Here is an 18924-nt window from a genome sequence, read left to right as displayed (position 1 = left end):
CTTTCTTTTGCCTCCATTAACAGACAGGCCAGACCTAGACCTGGGTTTCTTGGAGGTGAGACTACAATAACCTCCTTTTGCCAGTGGAGGTGGCGTGGTGGTGGGACGTGGAGGGGATCCAACCCCTGGCTTCGAGAAGCCACCATGCCCATGGCCAGCGGGATGCTGCTGGGGCTGTGGCACAGCAGGAAAAGTGGTGCCAGCCCCAGCTGTGCCCTGGGACTTCATCCTGGCGGGTTCCTGCCTGTTGTAAAATGTCCCCACAAGGTGTTTTCGCTGCTGCCCCTTTCTCCTCTGCTGCTGGGGGCTGTCTCAGGCTGCAGTTGGATAACTTGGGGGTTGAAGCCACTGTGGCAGCTGAAAGGTCTCCCCAGCTCTTCCCCGCCACCTCTCCTTGGCAGCTGTGTGGTGACAGGGGTCTCCGAGCTGTGTGTGACAGCCGGGGCTGCTGGCAGGCGTGAGCATTCATGTCCCTCCTGAGACAGTTTGTGAGAGGCCAAGGAAGGGCTGGACTCTCATTTCAACCTGCTCCTCCCAAACCTCAGCTCCTTCTGCCATTTCCCACAGTATTTTTGCTCCTGCTGATGAGGAGCAAGGGGTTGCTGTGGATAAGGCACCACAACGTAATCTCCTCCCTGCCCTGCTCCCAGGATGCTGCACCAGTAGATGTGGGGTGGGAAGGTGGGCACGGGTTAAGGGCCGGACATGGGGTGTTCCCCATCCCGTGTTCCCCATCCCCGTGGGGCTGCCAGCGCCATTCACTCTTTGCTCTCGCCCCAGGGAGGAGCCGCTTCCCTCGCCCCGGGAGGATGGAGGTCCTGCAGCTCCTGCGCCTGCTCCTCACTGCCGCCATGCTGGGCCTCTCCCAGACAGTGAACCCCTTCGTAGCCCAGCAGAACCCCCCAGACCCTTGCTACGACGAGAGCGGCGCTCCTCGCCGCTGCATCCCTGAATTCGTCAATGCCGCTTTCGGGAAGGAGGTTCAAGCCTCCAGCACGTGCGGGAAGCCCCCCACGCGGCACTGCAATGCCTCGGACCCCCGCCGAGCCCACCCGCCCGCCTACCTGACCGACCTCAACACCGCCTCCAACATGACGTGTTGGCGGTCAGAGACCTTCCACCACTCGCCCCAGAACGTCACCCTCACCCTCTCCCTCGGCAAGAAGTTTGAGGTGGTCTACGTCAGCCTCCAGTTCTGCTCGCCCCGGCCCGAGTCCACCGCCATCCTCAAGTCCATGGACTATGGCAAGACCTGGGTGCCCTACCAGTACTACTCCTCCCAGTGCCGTAAGATCTACGGCAAGCCCAGCAAAGCCACCGTCACCAAGCAGAATGAGCAGGAGGCCCTTTGCACTGATGGCCTCACCGACCTCTACCCCCTCACCGGCGGGCTCATCGCCTTCAGCACCCTCGATGGGCGACCGTCCGCCCAGGACTTCGACAGCAGCCCTGTGCTCCAGGACTGGGTGACGGCCACCGACATCCGCGTGGTCTTCAGCCGCCCGCATCTCTTCCGTGACCTGGGCAGCCGGGATGCCGGCGAGGAGGAGGGGGGCACCAGCTCAACCCCCTATTACTACGCAGTGGGGGAGCTGCAGGTGGGCGGGCGCTGCAAATGCAACGGGCACGCGGCGCGCTGCGTGAAGGACAAGGAGCAGAAGCTGGTGTGCGACTGCAAGCACAACACAGAGGGTCCCGAGTGCGACCGCTGCAAGCCTTTCCACTATGATCGCCCCTGGCAGCGGGCCAGCGCTCGCGAGGCCAATGAGTGTCTGGGTGAGTGATTTTTTTTTTTTTTTTATCATTTTATTTTTTTCTGGGGCTGAAACCACAAAACAAGTCACTGGGGGAGGAAATGGTGGGTGGTGAGCCAAAGCAATGGAGCATGCTTGTCCGGAGATGCTGGGAAGCATTCTCCTCGCTGGAGGGCTGAGAAAGGCTCAAGCATCTGCCCTGCCTCTCTTATGGGTGCCCTCCCTGGAGGTGTGGTGGTTTTGACCATGAGCCAAAGTGCCAAAACCCTCTGAAAAATCACTGGTGTCTTCCAGCTGGTCGGCAAACCTCGCCGTGGGATGTGGGATGCCCGGCTGGATGTGTTTCCCTTGGGCAGCAAAAGAGCTGTCCCTGGGCTGGGAGGGGGAATCGTGGCGGTGCCCTGCGAGATGTGCTTTGGGGCAGGGAACAGGTGGCAAAACCTGGAAGAGACTAAGGAAACACTTGAGATACCCCAGTTCCACACTTTATCATTCACGTTCGGTGTGACACAGAGCTTTGTGTGGTGGTTTTAGATTGTCTGTCCTTGCAAAGGTTTCCACGAGTTAAAAATACTGTCAATGAAATGAAACATTTCCAAAACATCAAACTGGTGTTGCTTGGCTGTCCTGCTCTTGGATCTTTGTGGGATTTTGGTGGAGGTTTTTGCCTTTTTTCCTGATTTGGGATGGGGCTGGGGGATACCAGAGCCCTGTGAAGGTCTGGGAGAGAGAGGAACAGCCTCTCTCTCCTCCTGGACCGGAGCCCGGGTCCCAGGGGGTGGCGGGAGGATGGATATAAGGGAAAGCTGTACCATTAATCAGCCCCTGAAAGGCTCAGTGGATGTGCCAGAGGTCAGAGGGACTTGTTAGTATTTGTGATCGATGTCTTGTTGAGATCCCAGCTGTCAGCTTAAATATATATATGTTACAGTGGATTTCTTCTAAGAACGGCTAAAAAGGCAGCAGATTCAAAGCAAGTGCCAGAGCCGATGCTTTAAAGCACCTCATGCCCTGTGGGAATGTGTCAGTCCTTGCGTTTTCCCACTTGTCTCAGAAAGATGAGTTTTTGAAGCAAAGCTCAGAAAAAAATCCACCCTCAAACTCCACACCCTGCCCACGACTGCTGCCTCCAGCGGCCCGCAGGTCGGGCAGGGGAGGCTCCGGCTGGTGTGTCAACCCATGGAACCCCCCTGGGACAAAGGGAGGACCCCGACCCGATGGCTGCCTCTCCTGTGGCACCCCACATTGCATCCTCCTCACCGCCAAATCCTCCAGTAAAGCAGCGTGATGGCAGCAGAGGTGGCTCTGCCGGCACAAAAGGGGTTAAAACAGAGGAAGCTCATTTTGGGGGAACGTCTGCAGATCTCCTGTCCGTCTGTCCGTCCACCTCAAAGCAAGGCTCCCGCTCCGCAGGGCCATGCTCCCAAGCATCCCTGCCCCCAGCGGCATCTCCCTTTTGGCAGATGGGGCTGAGAAGATAAACGAGGGAGAGGAGAGGAGGAGGGGGCCCGGCGCGGTCCCTTCAGGCTCCCCCCTGACAAGCCCCGCGCACAAAGACCCTTCCCCGAGCTGCGTGTGAAAGTAGTTTTTCCTGTTGATTCGCTCCCCTTCTTTCTCCCATTCCCCTCTCGGGCTTTGTGCCTTCTCTGAAGGGACCTGAAAGAGCTTCTCCATCACCCGCCTCCGAAGGGCTTAGCGGCTGAAAGCTGGATTAGCTCCCCGAGCCTTCCCCTCTGTGCCTTTCAACAATGACATCTCCCCAGCCAGCACGAACAGACGCAGCAATTAGCACCAATTAAAAGGAGAGGCCGCCCGGGAAGTTCCCTTTGCTCAGTCCGGAGGCTGCGGGGTTTCGGACTGCGGTCCTGTGGCCAGGCATCGGTGATGCCAGCTCATGGTGGTGGATGGTTGCGCATGGCCGGGGAGGTGTGAGGAGGAGGAGGGTGGATGGATGCAGGAGCTTGGCAGCCCAGGGCCAGCTGAGGGGCAGGGGGCTGCAGCAACCCAAAAGTGGATCCGGATGGAGCCATGGGGCTGGTACGGCCTCAGGTCATGCTGGGGTGTCACCTCTTGGCTCCGTGCTGCCCAGCGCCGGGCATGGGGGTTTGTCCCCTTCCAGCACATGGGAGTCTCTGCCTGCTCCAGCATGGGGACAAATTAATGTCCTGCACCATGTCACACTGCTGGGACATCCATCCATGCAGCTGGGAGTGAGGACAACCTTTTCTTATTTCACAAGAAGTTCTGCCTCTGGCTGGTGCAAGGAAATGCAGGGGTGAAACAGCCCAGTGGTGCCTGAGGTCTGAGCATCAGTGCAGGGTGTCACCCCTCCACAGCTGCCGGAGGGCGGCTATGGCGTTTGCGGGGACACCGCCGTGCTGCGGTGTTACGGGTTTCAGCATGACTTTGGCAAGCAGGCACGTTTGGGGATGTCGCAGCCAGGAGGGCGACAGTGGATTGGCCACGCTGCTGGCTTGGCAAGAGGGCAAGGTGCCAGCTCCGTGCTGCAGGGTGCATGGCCCCATGCCTGGTGGTTACAGAGCGATGCCATTGGTCCACAGGCACAGGGGGCTCTCCCGACACTCCAAAAGGGCTGCGTGTCCCTCAGGCAGCTTGCCCTGCCAATATTGGGATGCTCTGTGTGTGCCCTGCGTGAAACAGGGGACTGAGAAGGGCAGGAAAGAGAGAGCCGTGTCCCCTTCCATGTGTCCCCCCAGCTTTTACCCCAGGTCAGGCTCAGCAAAGGATAATCCTGTCAGAGCGACCGGTGGGAGCGTGATCACCAAAATCCCGAGCCCCTCTATGCGGTGCATCAGCTTTATTCCTGCAGATTCGTGCCTTCTCCTTCCCACCACCGCTGCCAGCCCCTGCCTGCACAGGCAGAGCTGCTGGGGACAGCTCGGTCACCCCCTCGGCAGGCTGTCCCCGAAACACCCGCCCTGGGGAAGGGGGGGAAGCGGATTAGCACAAGGCAGCCACTGGAAGTAATTGATGCACTCGCTGGTAATGCGGGAGCTCTTGTTCCCTTTGTGGCCGCCGCGGCGGGAGCGCTCCCCGGAGCACCGGGATAATGCACGGGGCTCGCTTTGATCTGGGCGGCTCGTCAGGGAAGGGGCTGCGCGCTCCTGGGAAGCCTTCGCTGGCTGCTGCTCCCTCAAGCGGGACTGTGGCGATCGATCCGGGATGCCGGTGCCTGAAAACACCAATCTCCGGAGCGGTGATGGGATTTAGAGGATGCCATGTGCTTCCCCGGTGTCCTCTGCCCCTTCCTGTAGATGTTTGCTTTCTTTTTCTGTCTCAGTGCTTCCCATGCAATAATCCTCTCGGGAATCCCACAGTGAGCTAGCCTGGGCTGCTTTGCCCCGTGGAGCAGGATCTGTGCTGTTTGTTAGCAGTCGCATCTGCGACCCCTTCCCTTGCCGCATCCCCCGCAGCGGGGTGCTCCCTGCCCTCTCGCCAGCAGATGTCCTGGAAACCAGCGGGTTCCCAGCAGCTCCGGCCACGGTACTTCCCCAGGGAGAGCCAGGGAAGGGGTTCGTGGTAGGTGATGGCTTTCAGAGGTGGGTAAGCGGGCAGCATCCCCCTGCCACCCCTGCCCAGGCACCTGCTCCCCATGGGGTGCAGCATCCCAGCAGATCTGGGGTGCAGGGGGGAGGTAGCCACCGTGGTGGAGGGGATTAACTCTTGTCTGGGCATCCTGAGTCCTGTTCCTGCCGAGATGGGGCTGGAGTGGCTCAGCCTTGTCTCTCGCAGCCCCTCGGGGAGGGCTTCCCGCTTCTACTTCCCCTCCTGCTTCTTGGCGGCAGCAGTGCGAGCCCCAGCCCCTGTCTCCGAACACCTTCCCCGTGACGGAGGGGCAGCACGGACGGGAGGGAAGGGGCTTTTCTGGTCTCCGTTCCCGTGCCTGGGGCGGAGGTGCAGCCCATCCTGCCCCGCCGCCCGGCCGGGCTCTCCTCCAGCCAAAGCAGGGGCGTAGCTGAGTCTGCTGCGGGTTGGCAGCAGCAGCTGGTCTAGGGTTTCGCTGAGCCGGCTGCCTTGGCTAATTATTCCCAGGGAACTTGTAGGGGCGGTGAGCCCCTCTCCCACCCTGCGGGCTCCATCGCCTGCCACGCGTGTGTCCCGGTGCACGGCGCTGCCCATCCCCTGCCCAGACCCCCAAACCCCCCCCATGCCCCCAGCCCGGGTGCCTCCATCTGCAGCGACCCAGGGCAGGTTGTGGGGCGGCCAGGGCCTGGGCAAGGGTTCAAACACCACCAAAAGGGGGACAGAAGGTTGCTCCGCTGCAAGGTGTCGCCGTTTAATTAGTCTATTATTGCAAATTATTAGATCTTGTGATTGTTTAATTGATCATATGATTGTTTAATTGGGCATACTGTACAAGGGCGGAAGCGAGCTACCACGTAATTAGCCCCAAACTGTGCAATTAAATTCTTATTAATACCCCAAACAGCAGGGAACATTCAAGCCTTTAATTAGTGATTAACGGGAGACAGACAGAGCTTGCAACTGAGTCAGCGCTGAGGAACAGTGCAAGTATTTAGCCGGGTAAGAGAGGGGACCAGTCTGCCCCGATTAGCGCCGGGTGGCTGTGCTGGGGAGGGGGTGAGGGGACAGTCACGCGTGCTGGTGTGACCCTGTCCCCGAGCAGGGGACAGCCACCCATCCCAGCCTGGCCAAGCCCGGGCAGGTCTCCCGTGTCAGCTGGCCGGAATTGTGCCCAAATCCTGCCTCAGCTCGCACTAAGGTGGGGGGAGTTTGTTGACACCCAGCCCTGGCTGGGAGCAACAGCCTGGAGCGGGCGGCATCGCTGCCTGCAGGCAGAGTGGGACGGTGCCGGGCAGCAAGAGATGGTTTCTCCCCAAAAGCCAGCTCCTGGGAGGTTTTGCGACAGGTTCCCAGGAAAAGGTGGCCCCAGGGCTGATGGGGAGGTGCCAGCCGGGAGGGCCCCCAGCCCGCAGCAGAGTCAGTGGGGCCGTGAAAAGTCCCCTGCCAGTTACTCTCTCACCAATTAAACTGGAGGCAGAGAGGGACCCGCGCCGGGGGCGGCGAATCATTTACCTGACCTTTCTCCTCCACTGCCTGTCGCTTCCCCTCTGGGCTGCCGTCCCCTCTTCTTCCCCAGAGGATGCCAGGGGCTCACGGGGGTGGCCCTGAGCACTCCCAACGGGATGGCAAAGCTGCCTTGTGGGGTGACCCAACTGGCCTTTCACTGATGCAAGGAAATACCCCCCCAAAAAACCCAGCTCCTTTGCCGCAGTTACATGCGGCTGCCTCTGCTCAGCGGCACGAACCACCCTGGCTCGTCCCTGTCCCGTTATCTGGTGAGAGCAAGAGCAGCCTGGATGTCGGGGTACTTCACCGCATGGTTCCTGGCCCTGGCAAAGCCTGGCCGGCCATCGGCATCCCTGGCACAGCAGCATCCCCGACACAGCAGCATCGTAGGCTGCCTGGGACCATGGGCAATATTTGCTGCTCTCCCTCCAGGTGCTGCATCCCATTGCCTAGCCCTGTGTCAGAATTTGCCTCAAAAGTCCCTTTTTTTCGCTGTCACCTCAGAAGAAAAATGAGCTCAAAAGGCACAAGTCCCCAAAGGCACCTACCGCCACGCCAGGCTGTTATTTTGATGCCTGCCACGTGATTTTTACACTAATCTCATAACTCGGGAGAGCTCCGGGGGGAGCTGAGGTTTGAGCGCACGGTGCCGGCAGCACCGAGGCCGGCAACAACCTCTCGCTCAACTCCTTTAAGCCTCCAAAAAGGCTCTTTTTTAGGGCTGGGGTTTGCTCCAGCTTTTTTCCCCCAGCGTCTCCGAGGCCAGAGAGAGGAGGTGAACGTTTGATCTGCGCGGGCTGAAGCTCCCACCGGCGCTGCCGGCCGGGGGGGAGGCGACTTCACACGACCGCCAAGCCAGGCCTCAGCAGTTAAATCTGGGCTGACACGTTAATGAATTTCACAGTACGCCTGGAAAAACTCTCACCCAACCTCAATTTACCGGCATGGGGAGGGGGCCGGGGCTGGGGGAGGAGGGTGCCGCGTTTTGCCGAAGGAAATCTTGTTCCCATTATCTTTTTGCGAGGGTGTTAAGCAGGAACGGGCAGTGCTTTGCCTTTTTATCTCGCACACGTGGAATCGGGCCCGGGGGGGGGTGGCTGCATGGTTCCTGTGGCTAATGACAAAATAGCGTGCGTGTGTGCGCGCACGTGCAGGCTTCTGTGCACGCATACTCGTGTGTGTGTATGCATGCACACACGTGAGCACACCTATGAACGTGCACGCGCGCACGTGTGAGCACGCCTGTTTGTGTGCAGGTTTGCGTGCACATGTGTGTTGTGGCTGCCCCATCCCTGGAAGTATTCCAGGCCAGGCTGGATGAGGCTTGGAGCAACCTGGTCCAGTGCGAGGTGTCCCTGCTCAGGGCAGGGCGGTGGAACGAGATGATCTTTAAGGTCCCTTCCAACCCGAACCATTCTGTGATTCTGTGTAACAGTGTGTGGATATTTGTGTGCACATCTGTGTGCAGTCATGTTCATGTGTCCACATTTGTGCGCACATGAGTTGTGTATGTGCTTGTGCACATTTGTGTGTGCGCACACGGGTCGCTGTGTGAGCTTCTTTGTGCGTGTGCACGTGCACACAGGCTAGAGCCTTAAATATAAGGAATTTGGGGGCTCCATTGCTGACACCAAGCCAGCAACTAGTGAGGCAGCAGAGGCAACGCCGTCACAACCCCTGGCACAAGGCGAGTGGTCCTGCCAAAAGCCAGCCGGGCTCTGTCGCCAGAGCTGGCTGCCAGGGAAGGGGCAGGGGGAAACGGGGCTGCAGGTGGCAGGCTGTCGCGGCCAGACTCCCCGGCTGCACCCCTCCATCCCGCACGCATCTGCCTTCAGCCGTGCGTTGCCCCGTCCCTACACATGCCCTTTCTCCTCCGCCCTGACCTCCCGGCACCGGCCCCATGGGGCGGCGGATGCCGCACATCTGGACAGCACGTTGGGGCCAGCTGTGCCGTGCCCATCCCGCTCTGCCGGCGCAGGCAGCCCCGGCCCCCAGCAGCAATGGGGGACACCAGGGCAGCTCCAGCCCACCCACGGGGGCTCCCAGGTTTCGCCTCCAGCCCTCACCTTCTCCCCTTCCCTCGCAGCCTGCAACTGCAACCTGCATGCCCGGCGCTGCCGCTTCAACATGGAGCTCTACAAGCTCTCGGGCAGGAAGAGCGGCGGCGTCTGCCTCAACTGCCGGCACAACACCGCGGGGCGGCATTGCCACTACTGCAAGGAGGGCTTCTACCGGGACCTCAGCAAGTCCATCATGGACCGCAAGGCCTGCAAAGGTAAGCCAGAAGTTCTTCACGTGGGTAGCACCAGTGATATAATCTCTGTTGTTCTCCTTGCTCTTCCTTCCCATCCTTGGGACATCCCTCTGCTCTGCTTGGTGTCTGGCAGATCCCTCCAGCAGCTGCAGGTCACCTCTAGCATCTGTCACCCTGGTCATCTCTGCCGGGACATCACTTGGAAGTCAGCATCTCCCCAAGGGATGGGGAAAAGACAGGCAGGGAGTGAGCAGGCTCCAGGAGCCCTGTCCTTCCCGGGAGGGTCCTGGTGTGGCCGCAGTCAGTGTTTGGAGAGATGCTGGGAAGGTGTCAGAGAAGGCGCATGACTAAATGTGCTGGAAACCTGCCTCTGATACTGGCATCGTCTGGGCCATAGACACGCTTAGAAGCGTTCAAGCTGCTTCACAAAATGCCCCATGGTGGCTTCCATGCCTTGGAGGGCTGGGGATACCGAGGGAGGTTTCCATCTCCCTGCTGGGCTGCGGTGCAGGACCCTACCGTGTGCTTTTCAGCGATGGGGTGGCTCTTGGGACCTGTTTTGGGGAGGTGCTGAGCCCCATGGCTCCCGGTGCCTGCGAGCAGGGTGGCTTGTCCCAGAGCTGGTCAGGAGCCGCGCTGGCTCCAAGCCATCAAGCTGCAGCTCGACCTCGCAAGGTCCCCTGCCTGTGCCAAATATCATGGGATCTGCACCTCTCCTCTCCCTCCTCTACCTCCTGGCCAAACCCATCTGCTTTGTCTTATCTCTGCCCGCTCAGCCCGCTCTGTGGAGCCTTTTTACTCTGTGAAGCCTCACAACAATAGTTGTGTTAGAGATAGGAAAACACAGTGCCCGTCCCCAACGATTGGTGGGATCCAGGCTGAAATGCTGGAGCAGGCAGGAGGTTGGCCACGGCAGCTCTGAGGCCAGGAATTCATCCCTGATCCCCTTTTTTCCAGCTTAGATCGCAAGTACCTCCCAGAAGGGAGTGCAATGTCCCCTCCGGTGCACAATGCAGCCACATGGGCTCCGGGCACCTTCGCTGCTGTGAGGACGTGATGTTAGCGTGTTTATGTAGAGCCTACAGCAACTGCTGAAGCTGGTTTCGGACCATTAACCTTGTGGCCACGGACCTGAATCGAAGGATTTGGCTTTTGGGGCTCTACTCTTGTCTGCCTTATTGTTTGTAGGTATGGCTCGTTTGGGTCCAGGATGTTATAGGTAAAATCCCACCATTGCCCATGCTGTGTGAGCCGCCTCTGCCCATCCCTGTTCCCACGGGAGCGGCAGAGAGGATGGAGCAAAGGGAGAAACTTCCCACATTTGACCGACGCGGTGGTGGCAGCAGGAGCACGGCTGAGTGGGTGCTCTCAGGGGGAGCCCTGCCTGCAGCCAGCTCATTAGCAAACAGCGAGCTAATCATTTTTAATAACCCAGGCAGCTGACTTGGCCGGTCCTACCTCATCAGCCCATGTCCCCAGGGGACCACGCGCTGCGTCCCAGCCCCATGGACTTGGCCAAGCCACGTCACAGCTATGGCTATGGGCACAGCAGCCCCCCGGCTGCAGCAAGGGTTTCCCATTGATGGGGCTTGTGCCAGGTGGCAACCAGGTCCCAAAGCCGTGTCAGGTGCCCAGCATCCTTGGGGTGACACTGGGAGGCACTGGGAGAGAGGAAGAGGAGGAGGCAGGACAAGGCACGCGTCCCCAGGGTCAATAGCACAGCATCCCAGGTCGCATCCCATTCCTGGGAGGGGTCCTGGCTCTGACTGAGGCCGGGGAGGGGTGGCAGCAGCCCCCGGCTCCTGCTGCAGCACCACCAGACTGGGGCAGCTGCAGCAAAATTCCCTTTCCCGTGAGGATTTTCTTCAAGCGCCTGGGGGCTCGCAGGCAGCCCCGGCTCACCCCCACTGGCTCCAGGGCTCATGGCATGCATACCTCACCTCGCATCCTCTGTGAGCAGCACCCCAACTTCACCACCCCTCCCTGAACAAGGGGTTTCTGCTCCCCATTGGTCCACCAGCTCCTTCTACTTTTGCTACCAAAATTACGTGATAAAGTCCCAATAAAAGCGGAAGCCTTGCAGGCGTGAAGTCCCTGCGGGACCCAGGGTCCCCAGTGCTGCCTCTGTGCTGGGCATTGAGGTCTCCGTTTCTGCTCCAGCCAGGGAAGAGAGCACTCACCAAAAAAAATAATAGTAAATAAAACTATTTGGGTTGGGACAGTCCTCCTATCAGTACAGGCTGGGGGATGATGTGATAGAGAGTAGCCCTGCGAAAAAGGACCTGGGGGTCCTGGTGGATGAAAAGCTGGACATGAGCCAACAATGTGCGCTTGCAGCCCAGAAGGCCAACCGCATCCTGGGCTGCATCAAACAAAGCGCAGCCAGCAGATCCAGAGAGGGGATTCTCCCCCTCTACTATGCTCTGGTGAGACCCCACCTGGAGAACTGTGTGCAGCTCTGGAGCCCTCAGCACAAGAAGGACACGGACCTGTTGGAGCAGGGCCAGAGGAGGCCACGAAGATGATCAAAGGGCTGGAGCCCCTCTGCTGTGAGGACAGGCTGAGAGAGCTGGGGTTGTTCAGCCTGGAGAAGAGAAGGCTCCAGGGAGACCTTCGAGCCCCTTCCAGTCCCTAAAGGGGTCCTACAGGAAAGCTGGGGAGGGGCTGTTGGCAAGGGCATGTAGTGATAGGACGAGGGGCAATGGTTTAAACTAGAGCAGGGCAGGTTCAGATGAGACATTAGGAAGAAGTTCTTTACACTGAGGGTGGTGAGACACTGGCCCAGGTTGCCCAGAGAGGTGGTGGAGGCCCCATCCTGGAGACATTCAAGGCCAGGCTGGATGAGGCTCTGAGCAACCTGGTCTAGTTGAAGTTGTCCCTGCTCACTGCAGGGGGGTTGGACTAGATGGCCTTTAGAGGTCCGTTCCATTCCGTTCCATTCCGTTCCATTCCGTTCCATTCCGTTCCATTCCGTTCCATTCCATTCCATTCCATTCTATTCTATTCTATTCTATTCTATTCTATTCTATTCTATTCTATTCTATTCTATTCTATTCTAAACCAAGCAGGATTTGGCTGGTGCTGGAAGCAGGGTTGGGGGGGTAACTGAATACAGCCCAGCTCAATGTGGGGGTACAGGTTTGTGGGATTGGGGAAGCTGCGGGTGCAGCAATTCCTACCGGGGCTGTGGCTCAGGTCCCTCCGTTTTGAGGGCTGAGGATGGAGGACGTGGAGGGGCCGGAGCCGCCTCCCTCTGCCTGCGCCTGCCTAATGCAGGCAGCAGCCTGCAGTCTGCCAGGGCAGGGCAGCAGGGCAGCAGTCGTGGAGCATTAAGGTGATGGAAAACGTTTCAGATTCAACGGGGGGCTCCTCCAGAGGGGACAGGGTGGCGGAGCATCCCGGGGTGCTCAGGAGCTGGTGGGACGGGGCAAGGGCTGGTGCTGCTGCGCAGGAGAAACGCCAGCGAGCGATGCCCAGGCTGCGGAGGAGTGGGGGGCTGCAGCAGGTCCCCCCCGGCAGACAAACCTCCCTCCCCTGCCCCTCCCTGTGCCAAGCCACCGGCAGGTCTCTGCCAGCCCGGCCCAGTGGGTGCCGCTTCCGGAGGGCTGGCAAGGTTTGCCCACAGCTTGGAAATGCCGCACAGGTTCAGCCCAGCCAGATGAACATGTGCACAAGGGTCGGCCCCCGCCATGGTGCATATGTTGAGGAGGATCTGGCAGTAAAGGCAGTACCCTGGGTGTTGGGAGCCAGTTCCTGGCTCTGCCTCAGGGAACTGAGTTAATAATGAAATCCCTGATGCTGCTGCTTCTTTGGCTGCCCCTCCTTCAGCAAAGCAGAAAGTGTTTCCACCCCTTTCTTGTACTTAGCCAGTGGTGGATCCGTTGGGATTGGGAGCTCCTTGGAGCAGGACCCAGGAGCCTGCTCGGTGCCATGAGTGGGAGCTGGTGCTGCCAGAGAGATACATAAATACACGGAGATATGACAAGAGAGTTTGGGCTTGGTTTTTCCAAAGATGTGTCCTGTACCTACAGCTCAGATACCTACACTCCTGCAAGAAAAAAAAAAAAAGGAAAGAAAAGGCAAAGCAAGGCTCCTGACAGCAGATCTTAAAAGCAGGCGTGGGGCAAGCTGCTGTGAGCCGACATCTGCAGCTTTGAACGAGGGTACTTTGTGCTCACCGCAGTGTTGGTCCAGGGTGGAAGCTGAGCATCCCAGCAAAGGCAGATTTTGCAGGTGCTAAGGAACGAAGCTGGGTTTATATTCAGGACGCAAAACGCTAGCCAGGAGGCCAGGAACTATTACATTTTATTTAAACAAACCCCCAAGTATGTTACTAAATAACCGTCCAACCATGGTTCGTCTCTGCTGGGATGCAACGCCTTTGAAATAAATATCCAAAAATACTAAAATATTGACTGCAGATTGCACAAGCCTGCATCTCCTGCCGGCAACCGAGCTGAGCCCTCGGCTGCCAGCCGGCAAGCGGGGAGGCAAGCTCTTCCCTCCAGCCGCCGGCCTGCCAGCAGCCGGCGTCACCGCTGGACGCTGCGAGACGGAAAAGCTGGGAGGATGGAAAAGGCAGAACAACCTACAGGATTAATTCAATGGTGGTAATTGAAAAGTCAAATAAAGAATGGCTGTGCATTAATCCCTGTAATTTAAACAAAGCTGTAAACCGTGAGCGTTCTCCAATGAAAACTGGTGAAGCAGTAGCAGCTAAGCCTTAAGACGCAAAAATACCCTCAATATTAGGTGCAAGACATGCTTTCTGGCAAGCGCAGCTCGATGAGTTAAGCTCCGAGCTAGTGACTTAATCCACCATTCAAGCACTGCGGGCCAGATCCTGGCAACTGGCGGGGCTGCGAGCCGCAGGGCTCGGTGTGTGGGCAGCGGGCAAGGAGCTGTGCCATGCTGGCCCTGCCTTCCCGCTGGCGGCATGGGGCCCCTGGCCGGCCCCCCTCGGTGGGTCACGGCAGGACCAGGAGCGATGGAGATGCTCCAGCTGGAGTGGTGGGATGCGGCCATGCTGGGATGTGGGACTGGTCGGGGTAAGCGCTGAGTGCTGCCTGGGATGCTCTTCCCATCGGAGCGGGAAGGAGCAAGGGGTTTTGTGGGACTGCAGGAAATCCCACCATGGCGGGGTGAGGGGCCAGAGGGTGGTCTGGCAGAGACCAAGCTCATCTCCCAAAGACATCCATCTCTTGCGGACATAAGATGAGAAAAACTGCCTTCATTGCTGATCCAGGTAAAACACGAGCAGTCATTGAAAGCCGCCTTCTACTACATGAAGAGGGATGTGCTTAGATGAGTTGGATCTTGATTGTGCTGAGATTTATGTCCATCCTTAGACTTTACACCAGGAATACAACGCTGGGGCCCAAGAGATTATCCACAACGTGTGAAGCTAAGTGCTTGTATAAATCTTTGCTGGAAGCCTGCCTTTGGCCATAAATTTTTTAGGGCAGGGACTGTCTGTCGCTGTGCGTGCAGAGCAGGAGTGATGGCTGCAGGCACCTCCGAGCTCTCCCTGCGTGGTTACATCTCTTGGACGAGCGAGTGTTTGGCAGGGCTTGTGCCCAGCTGCTCTGAGGTGGGTTGGACTTCGCCAGCTGGAGATGGGCGCTGTGGCCCTGGGAGGAGTCCGAGCACCAGTGGTGGGGTGAGAGCCCCCTGTTCAGAGCAGCACTGGTGTGATGCTGGTGGCACCGGGCTGCCTTTTCCAGCAGGGGTGTGATGAGGATGGGTCATGCTTCATGCCTAGGCCCACTAACAGAAACCCAAGCCTTTGCTAGTGGAAAAGAGACAAAGCAATGGATGGTTTCCAAGAGGTGTACCTGCCAGCTCGTCAAAGGCACCTGCTTCCTCCAAGTGGCTCAGGATCCAGCCAAGCCCACGCAGAAGAGCCCTGAGGAGTAGCCATAGGGAGACCATCCAGGTCCATCTGAAGCCGATGAAATGTCCCAGAGCACGGTGGTTCAAGAAAAGGCGATTAGCGCAATGTTCTCCTCCAGGCGAAGCAGCAGTGCTGTTCCCATGGGTCATCCAAGCTGGCCCAGCACTGGACTGTCACTGACAGCTTTGCTTCTTGCAGTCCAGGGCAGGACCATGGCTTGATCCCAGGACCTTTGGGGGTCCCCAGTGAACTGGTGGTGGGTGTTTGCAGGAGAGCCAGGAGAGCCAGCCGCCCTGGCAGGAGACAAGCCTGTTGTGGCTGAAGAAAGATCCCATGTTTCCGACAGCCCCGTGTCATGCCAAGACTCCCTTGCTCACTGCCATTTGTTATCACAGCTGAGCCCCCAAAATATCCTTGTCAGAAAGACGTCCGTTTCCAGTCTCAGCCAAGATCTGATAAGGATGAAGCATCTGGTCCCCATTAGAGGCTGCTCGCTCTGGTTTCTGGCCATGCGGGAGGGGTCTGAGGAGCAGCGCTGTGGTGCTCCCACCAGTCCCATCTGGTGAAAATTAGGGAAACGATAACATCGGGGGGCTGCGGGGGCAGGCAGGGGGGGATGTTTTTGTTTTGCTTTGGAATCACGTTCAACTCTTACACTGATGGAGTCTGAGATAACCTCCTCCAGCACATAGCCAGTCCAGCCCCATGCAGGCAGATGGGACAATCCTCTCCTGAGTGAGCATCTCCTTCCTCATAGGCAACCCCTGGTGGGTCCCGTCATCCAGTGTTGTGTGATGGAGAGTCACTTCAGGTCTGTCCTGAGGCTGGAGACCCAACTTTCACCCTCCTCAGGTGTGGCTTTTTCCCTGGGAAGGCTGTGGTGGAAAGCCATGGGCATGTCTTTTGGCTGAGGTCTCCAGGAGGCAGGATGGGCATTGAGGCTCATGAGCTTGGGAAAGATAAAAAAAAACTTTTCAGACCATCCTAAAACCAAAACAAGGCTGAAGTTTGTGTAAAAGCTCAGTGTTCGTTCAGTTCCTTGGACTGGAAAGCTCAGAGGTGGGGGAGCAAGCGGTGAAAATGCATTTCACTGCTGTGACAGGAGCATTGCTTCGGGTTTGAGGTGGGGGAAGAGCAGACCTGGGCAAGTATCTCTCCGCTCCCTGTCCTGCTGTGCCCTCGCTCCCACGCTGGCCATGAACAAGGGTTTGCGTGGACCCATGTGAGCCCCGCTCCCTTTGCTTGCACAGGACAGGGCTGGCAGCTGGCATGGAGCTGCCCGTGGAAATCCCTCCTCCCGCCTGCACCCATGCCGGGCTGTCCCCGGAGCAGCTGCCTGCAACGTGGGCAGGAAGAAACTCTGCTACTGGTGTCCAGGCCTTAAATGCCAGCTGGCAGCTGCAGGTGCCTGTGTGAGCGGTGGGGTCTCCAGGGGCTCCTCCTGAACATCCCCATCAGCAGAGGCTGTGCTTTGGCCAAGACCTTCATCCACACGCCCTCCTGCCCCTGCTGCTCACAGCACATTTGGGGCCACGGTCTGGACCCACGGGTCTCAGCTGTGCCGGCCACTGTGGCTGCTTTCCACCAGTGTGCTGGTAGGACTCACCACCCCCTCACCTCCCCAGGGGTGGCACCTTGGGTCCGGTTTGGGATTTGCATTGCGCATCACCTCTCACGTAGCCTTTTCTCTCTCTCCCACCCAGCCTGCGACTGCCACCCCGTCGGCGCGGCCGGCAAGACCTGCAACCAGACAACGGGGCAGTGCCCATGCAAGGATGGCGTGACCGGCCTCACCTGCAACCGCTGTGCCAAGGGTTACCAGCAGAGCCGCTCGCCAGTGGCCCCCTGCATCAGTGAGTGCCGCCATGCCTTGCCCTGCGCTCGGGGACCCTCACCGGCGCTGGGAGATGCTCTTCTTGGGCTGGCTTGCAGTGGGTGGGAGGCTGAGCCGAGAGTCTGCCCATCCAGCTGGTTGTGCTCGATGGTCAAGGCAGGATGGTTGGGTCACCTTCTGGAGGCACTCAGGCTTTGTTCCCCCAGACCAGGAGGCTCTGAAAGACCTTTTGGGTTAGTGATTCCAGCCACCTCTGCTGGGACATGTCTTCAGCTGCAGCAAGGTACCTTCCTCATCCAGCTGAGTCCTGAGCGTGGGCAGGTCTGGGGCAAGGCCAGATCCTGTGGTCAGTGTAAAACTGTGTTTATTGTCGCAGTGGGTCTGAATTTGACCCAAACGGTAGAGGAAAAATTTCCCACCTGCAGCATCTGCCGGCACTGCTGGAACGGTGGCAGCCCGGAGGAGCTGACAGGGCTGGCTCCTCTCCCTCTGCTCTTCCCCAGTTTTGGAGACAGAATTAGGACAGAATTTCCCCCAGGTTTTGTTGCCAGGAGTCCCAAGAAAATGTTGTCTTAGCCCGCGCTTGTCCCTGTACTGTGCAGCCTGGAGCGTGCTCAGATCAGCCGAGCATCAGCCAATGCCCCAACTGAGTTCAGACGAGCTGAGCACCCAGGGAGCATCCGTGCCTGGAACACGTCCTGCACAGCAGTGACTTGGACGTTGCAGCATCTCAGCCTGTCCCAATTTACTGAGCTCAGTTTGGGCATCTCTGGGTCTATTTAACGGCTTGTGATATTCAGGTCAGACTCATCTCACCCCTCTTTCTTAGCAATCTGCTGGAGGTGACCCACCATCCCCTCTGTACCCCACTTGCAGAGGGCTTTTGTCCAGGTGTCACCCCCAGGGTTGGGGACCCCTTTCCTTAAGATGTCTCTCCTTTTCTTTTCCAGAGATCCCTGCCATCAACCCCACCTCCCTGGTCACCAGCACGGAGGCACCTGCAGGTAAGTGCTCCGCGTCCTGGGCTGAGCTCACAGCCCCAGCCCTGCCCAGAGACATCCCATCCCACTGCCCCTCTCCCCATCCCACCAGGGAGAAGGACTGAGCCCTGCCAAACTCTTTGGCAAAAAGATTAATGGTGAAAAATTTTGGCAAACAATTTTGGCGAAAAAAATGACTGAGATTTGAAAAGCTATATATTTCTGGAAAGTGACCAGTACAGCTTGACGGGGCTTTCTCGGGGAAAGGGTTTCTCCATCCCCTCCGAGGAGAAAAGCAGGGTTGCAGCCTGCCAGGGCCTCACCGCCCCACAGCAGGTTATGGCAGGGGTTGTGGCATACGGCACCTATGTCTCAGCGGGTGCCTGGTGGCTGGCTTTGTATAATCTCCTTTTATAGGTGCCAGTGTGAGGGAGGTTTCTCTTCAGTGCCTTTTCCCTCCGCAGGGCCATGGCTCTCTAAGCAGCACTGGGGCGGTGGAGTCTGGCTGTGCTGGGGCACGGGCTGCCAGGTGTCCCTGAGACACGGGTGACATGAGCCTTGACCCATCCCTGTCCAGAGGAGTGACGTGTCTGGGTCTGAGCTGCTTGTCCCTGCTCTGCGGGATGATGGGACCATGGGAAGATCGATGTCACCGCTGCTGGCACCCAGTGGGAGAGGGGGGCAGCGCCGGTGGCAGGCTGCAGGCTTTGCAGGGGCAAGGGAGGCATTTCTGCCGCTGTCCTTAGAGCTCCTCAAGGGCCGCCCTGGCATCCCCAGGCTGGAGCAACAAGTCTCACGTCTCCACACACGCTGCAAGTTTGCTCACACTCCTGCAGAGGCTCAGCTGGGGCTGGGCACTGGTGAGTGCATGGATGCTGCACACACCGGTGGGCTAGGGTCCCTCTACCAGCCCCACCACTGCTGCCAAGGCCCCACCGAGGTGCCCTCAGCTCTCACCCTGACACAACACATGCCGATAGCACCACACAGTGGTGCACCGACCTCCAGACCCTGTGCCACCCACCGCCACGCTCAGCCCTCCCCGGCGCTGCAGGACATGGCCCCGCAGATGCCATGGCGGAGAGGTAAAGCAGCCGCTTTGCACCTCCTCCCCGGCCCCCCCTCTTCTGTCAGCCACCCCCTGCCATCTCGTCCGT

At 58.7% G+C, this 18924-nt stretch overlaps 1 protein-coding gene across 3 annotated transcripts in view; it reads left to right on the top strand.

Moving 5' to 3' along the window:
• Nucleotides 1–18924, top strand: part of NTN3 (netrin 3) — a 36117-nt gene that overhangs the window by 8867 nt on the left and 8326 nt on the right. For all 3 annotated transcript variants that reach the window (XM_074598464.1, XM_074598463.1, XM_074598465.1), the window contains exons 2-5: nt 781–1776; nt 8893–9081; nt 16657–16806; nt 17738–17791. In XM_074598464.1, coding sequence (XP_074454565.1) covers nt 810–1776; nt 8893–9081; nt 16657–16806; nt 17738–17791 — 1360 coding nt within the window. In that variant the 5' untranslated portion in view covers nt 781–809. The remainder of the gene's footprint in view (nt 1–780; nt 1777–8892; nt 9082–16656; nt 16807–17737; nt 17792–18924) is intronic.

Source organism: Larus michahellis, chromosome 8 (assembly GCF_964199755.1).
Source record: "Larus michahellis chromosome 8, bLarMic1.1, whole genome shotgun sequence".
Lineage (NCBI taxonomy): Eukaryota > Metazoa > Chordata > Aves > Charadriiformes > Laridae > Larus > Larus michahellis.
The sequence above is the reverse complement of the archived record's forward strand: the minus strand, read 5'-3'. Positions and strand labels throughout refer to the sequence as shown.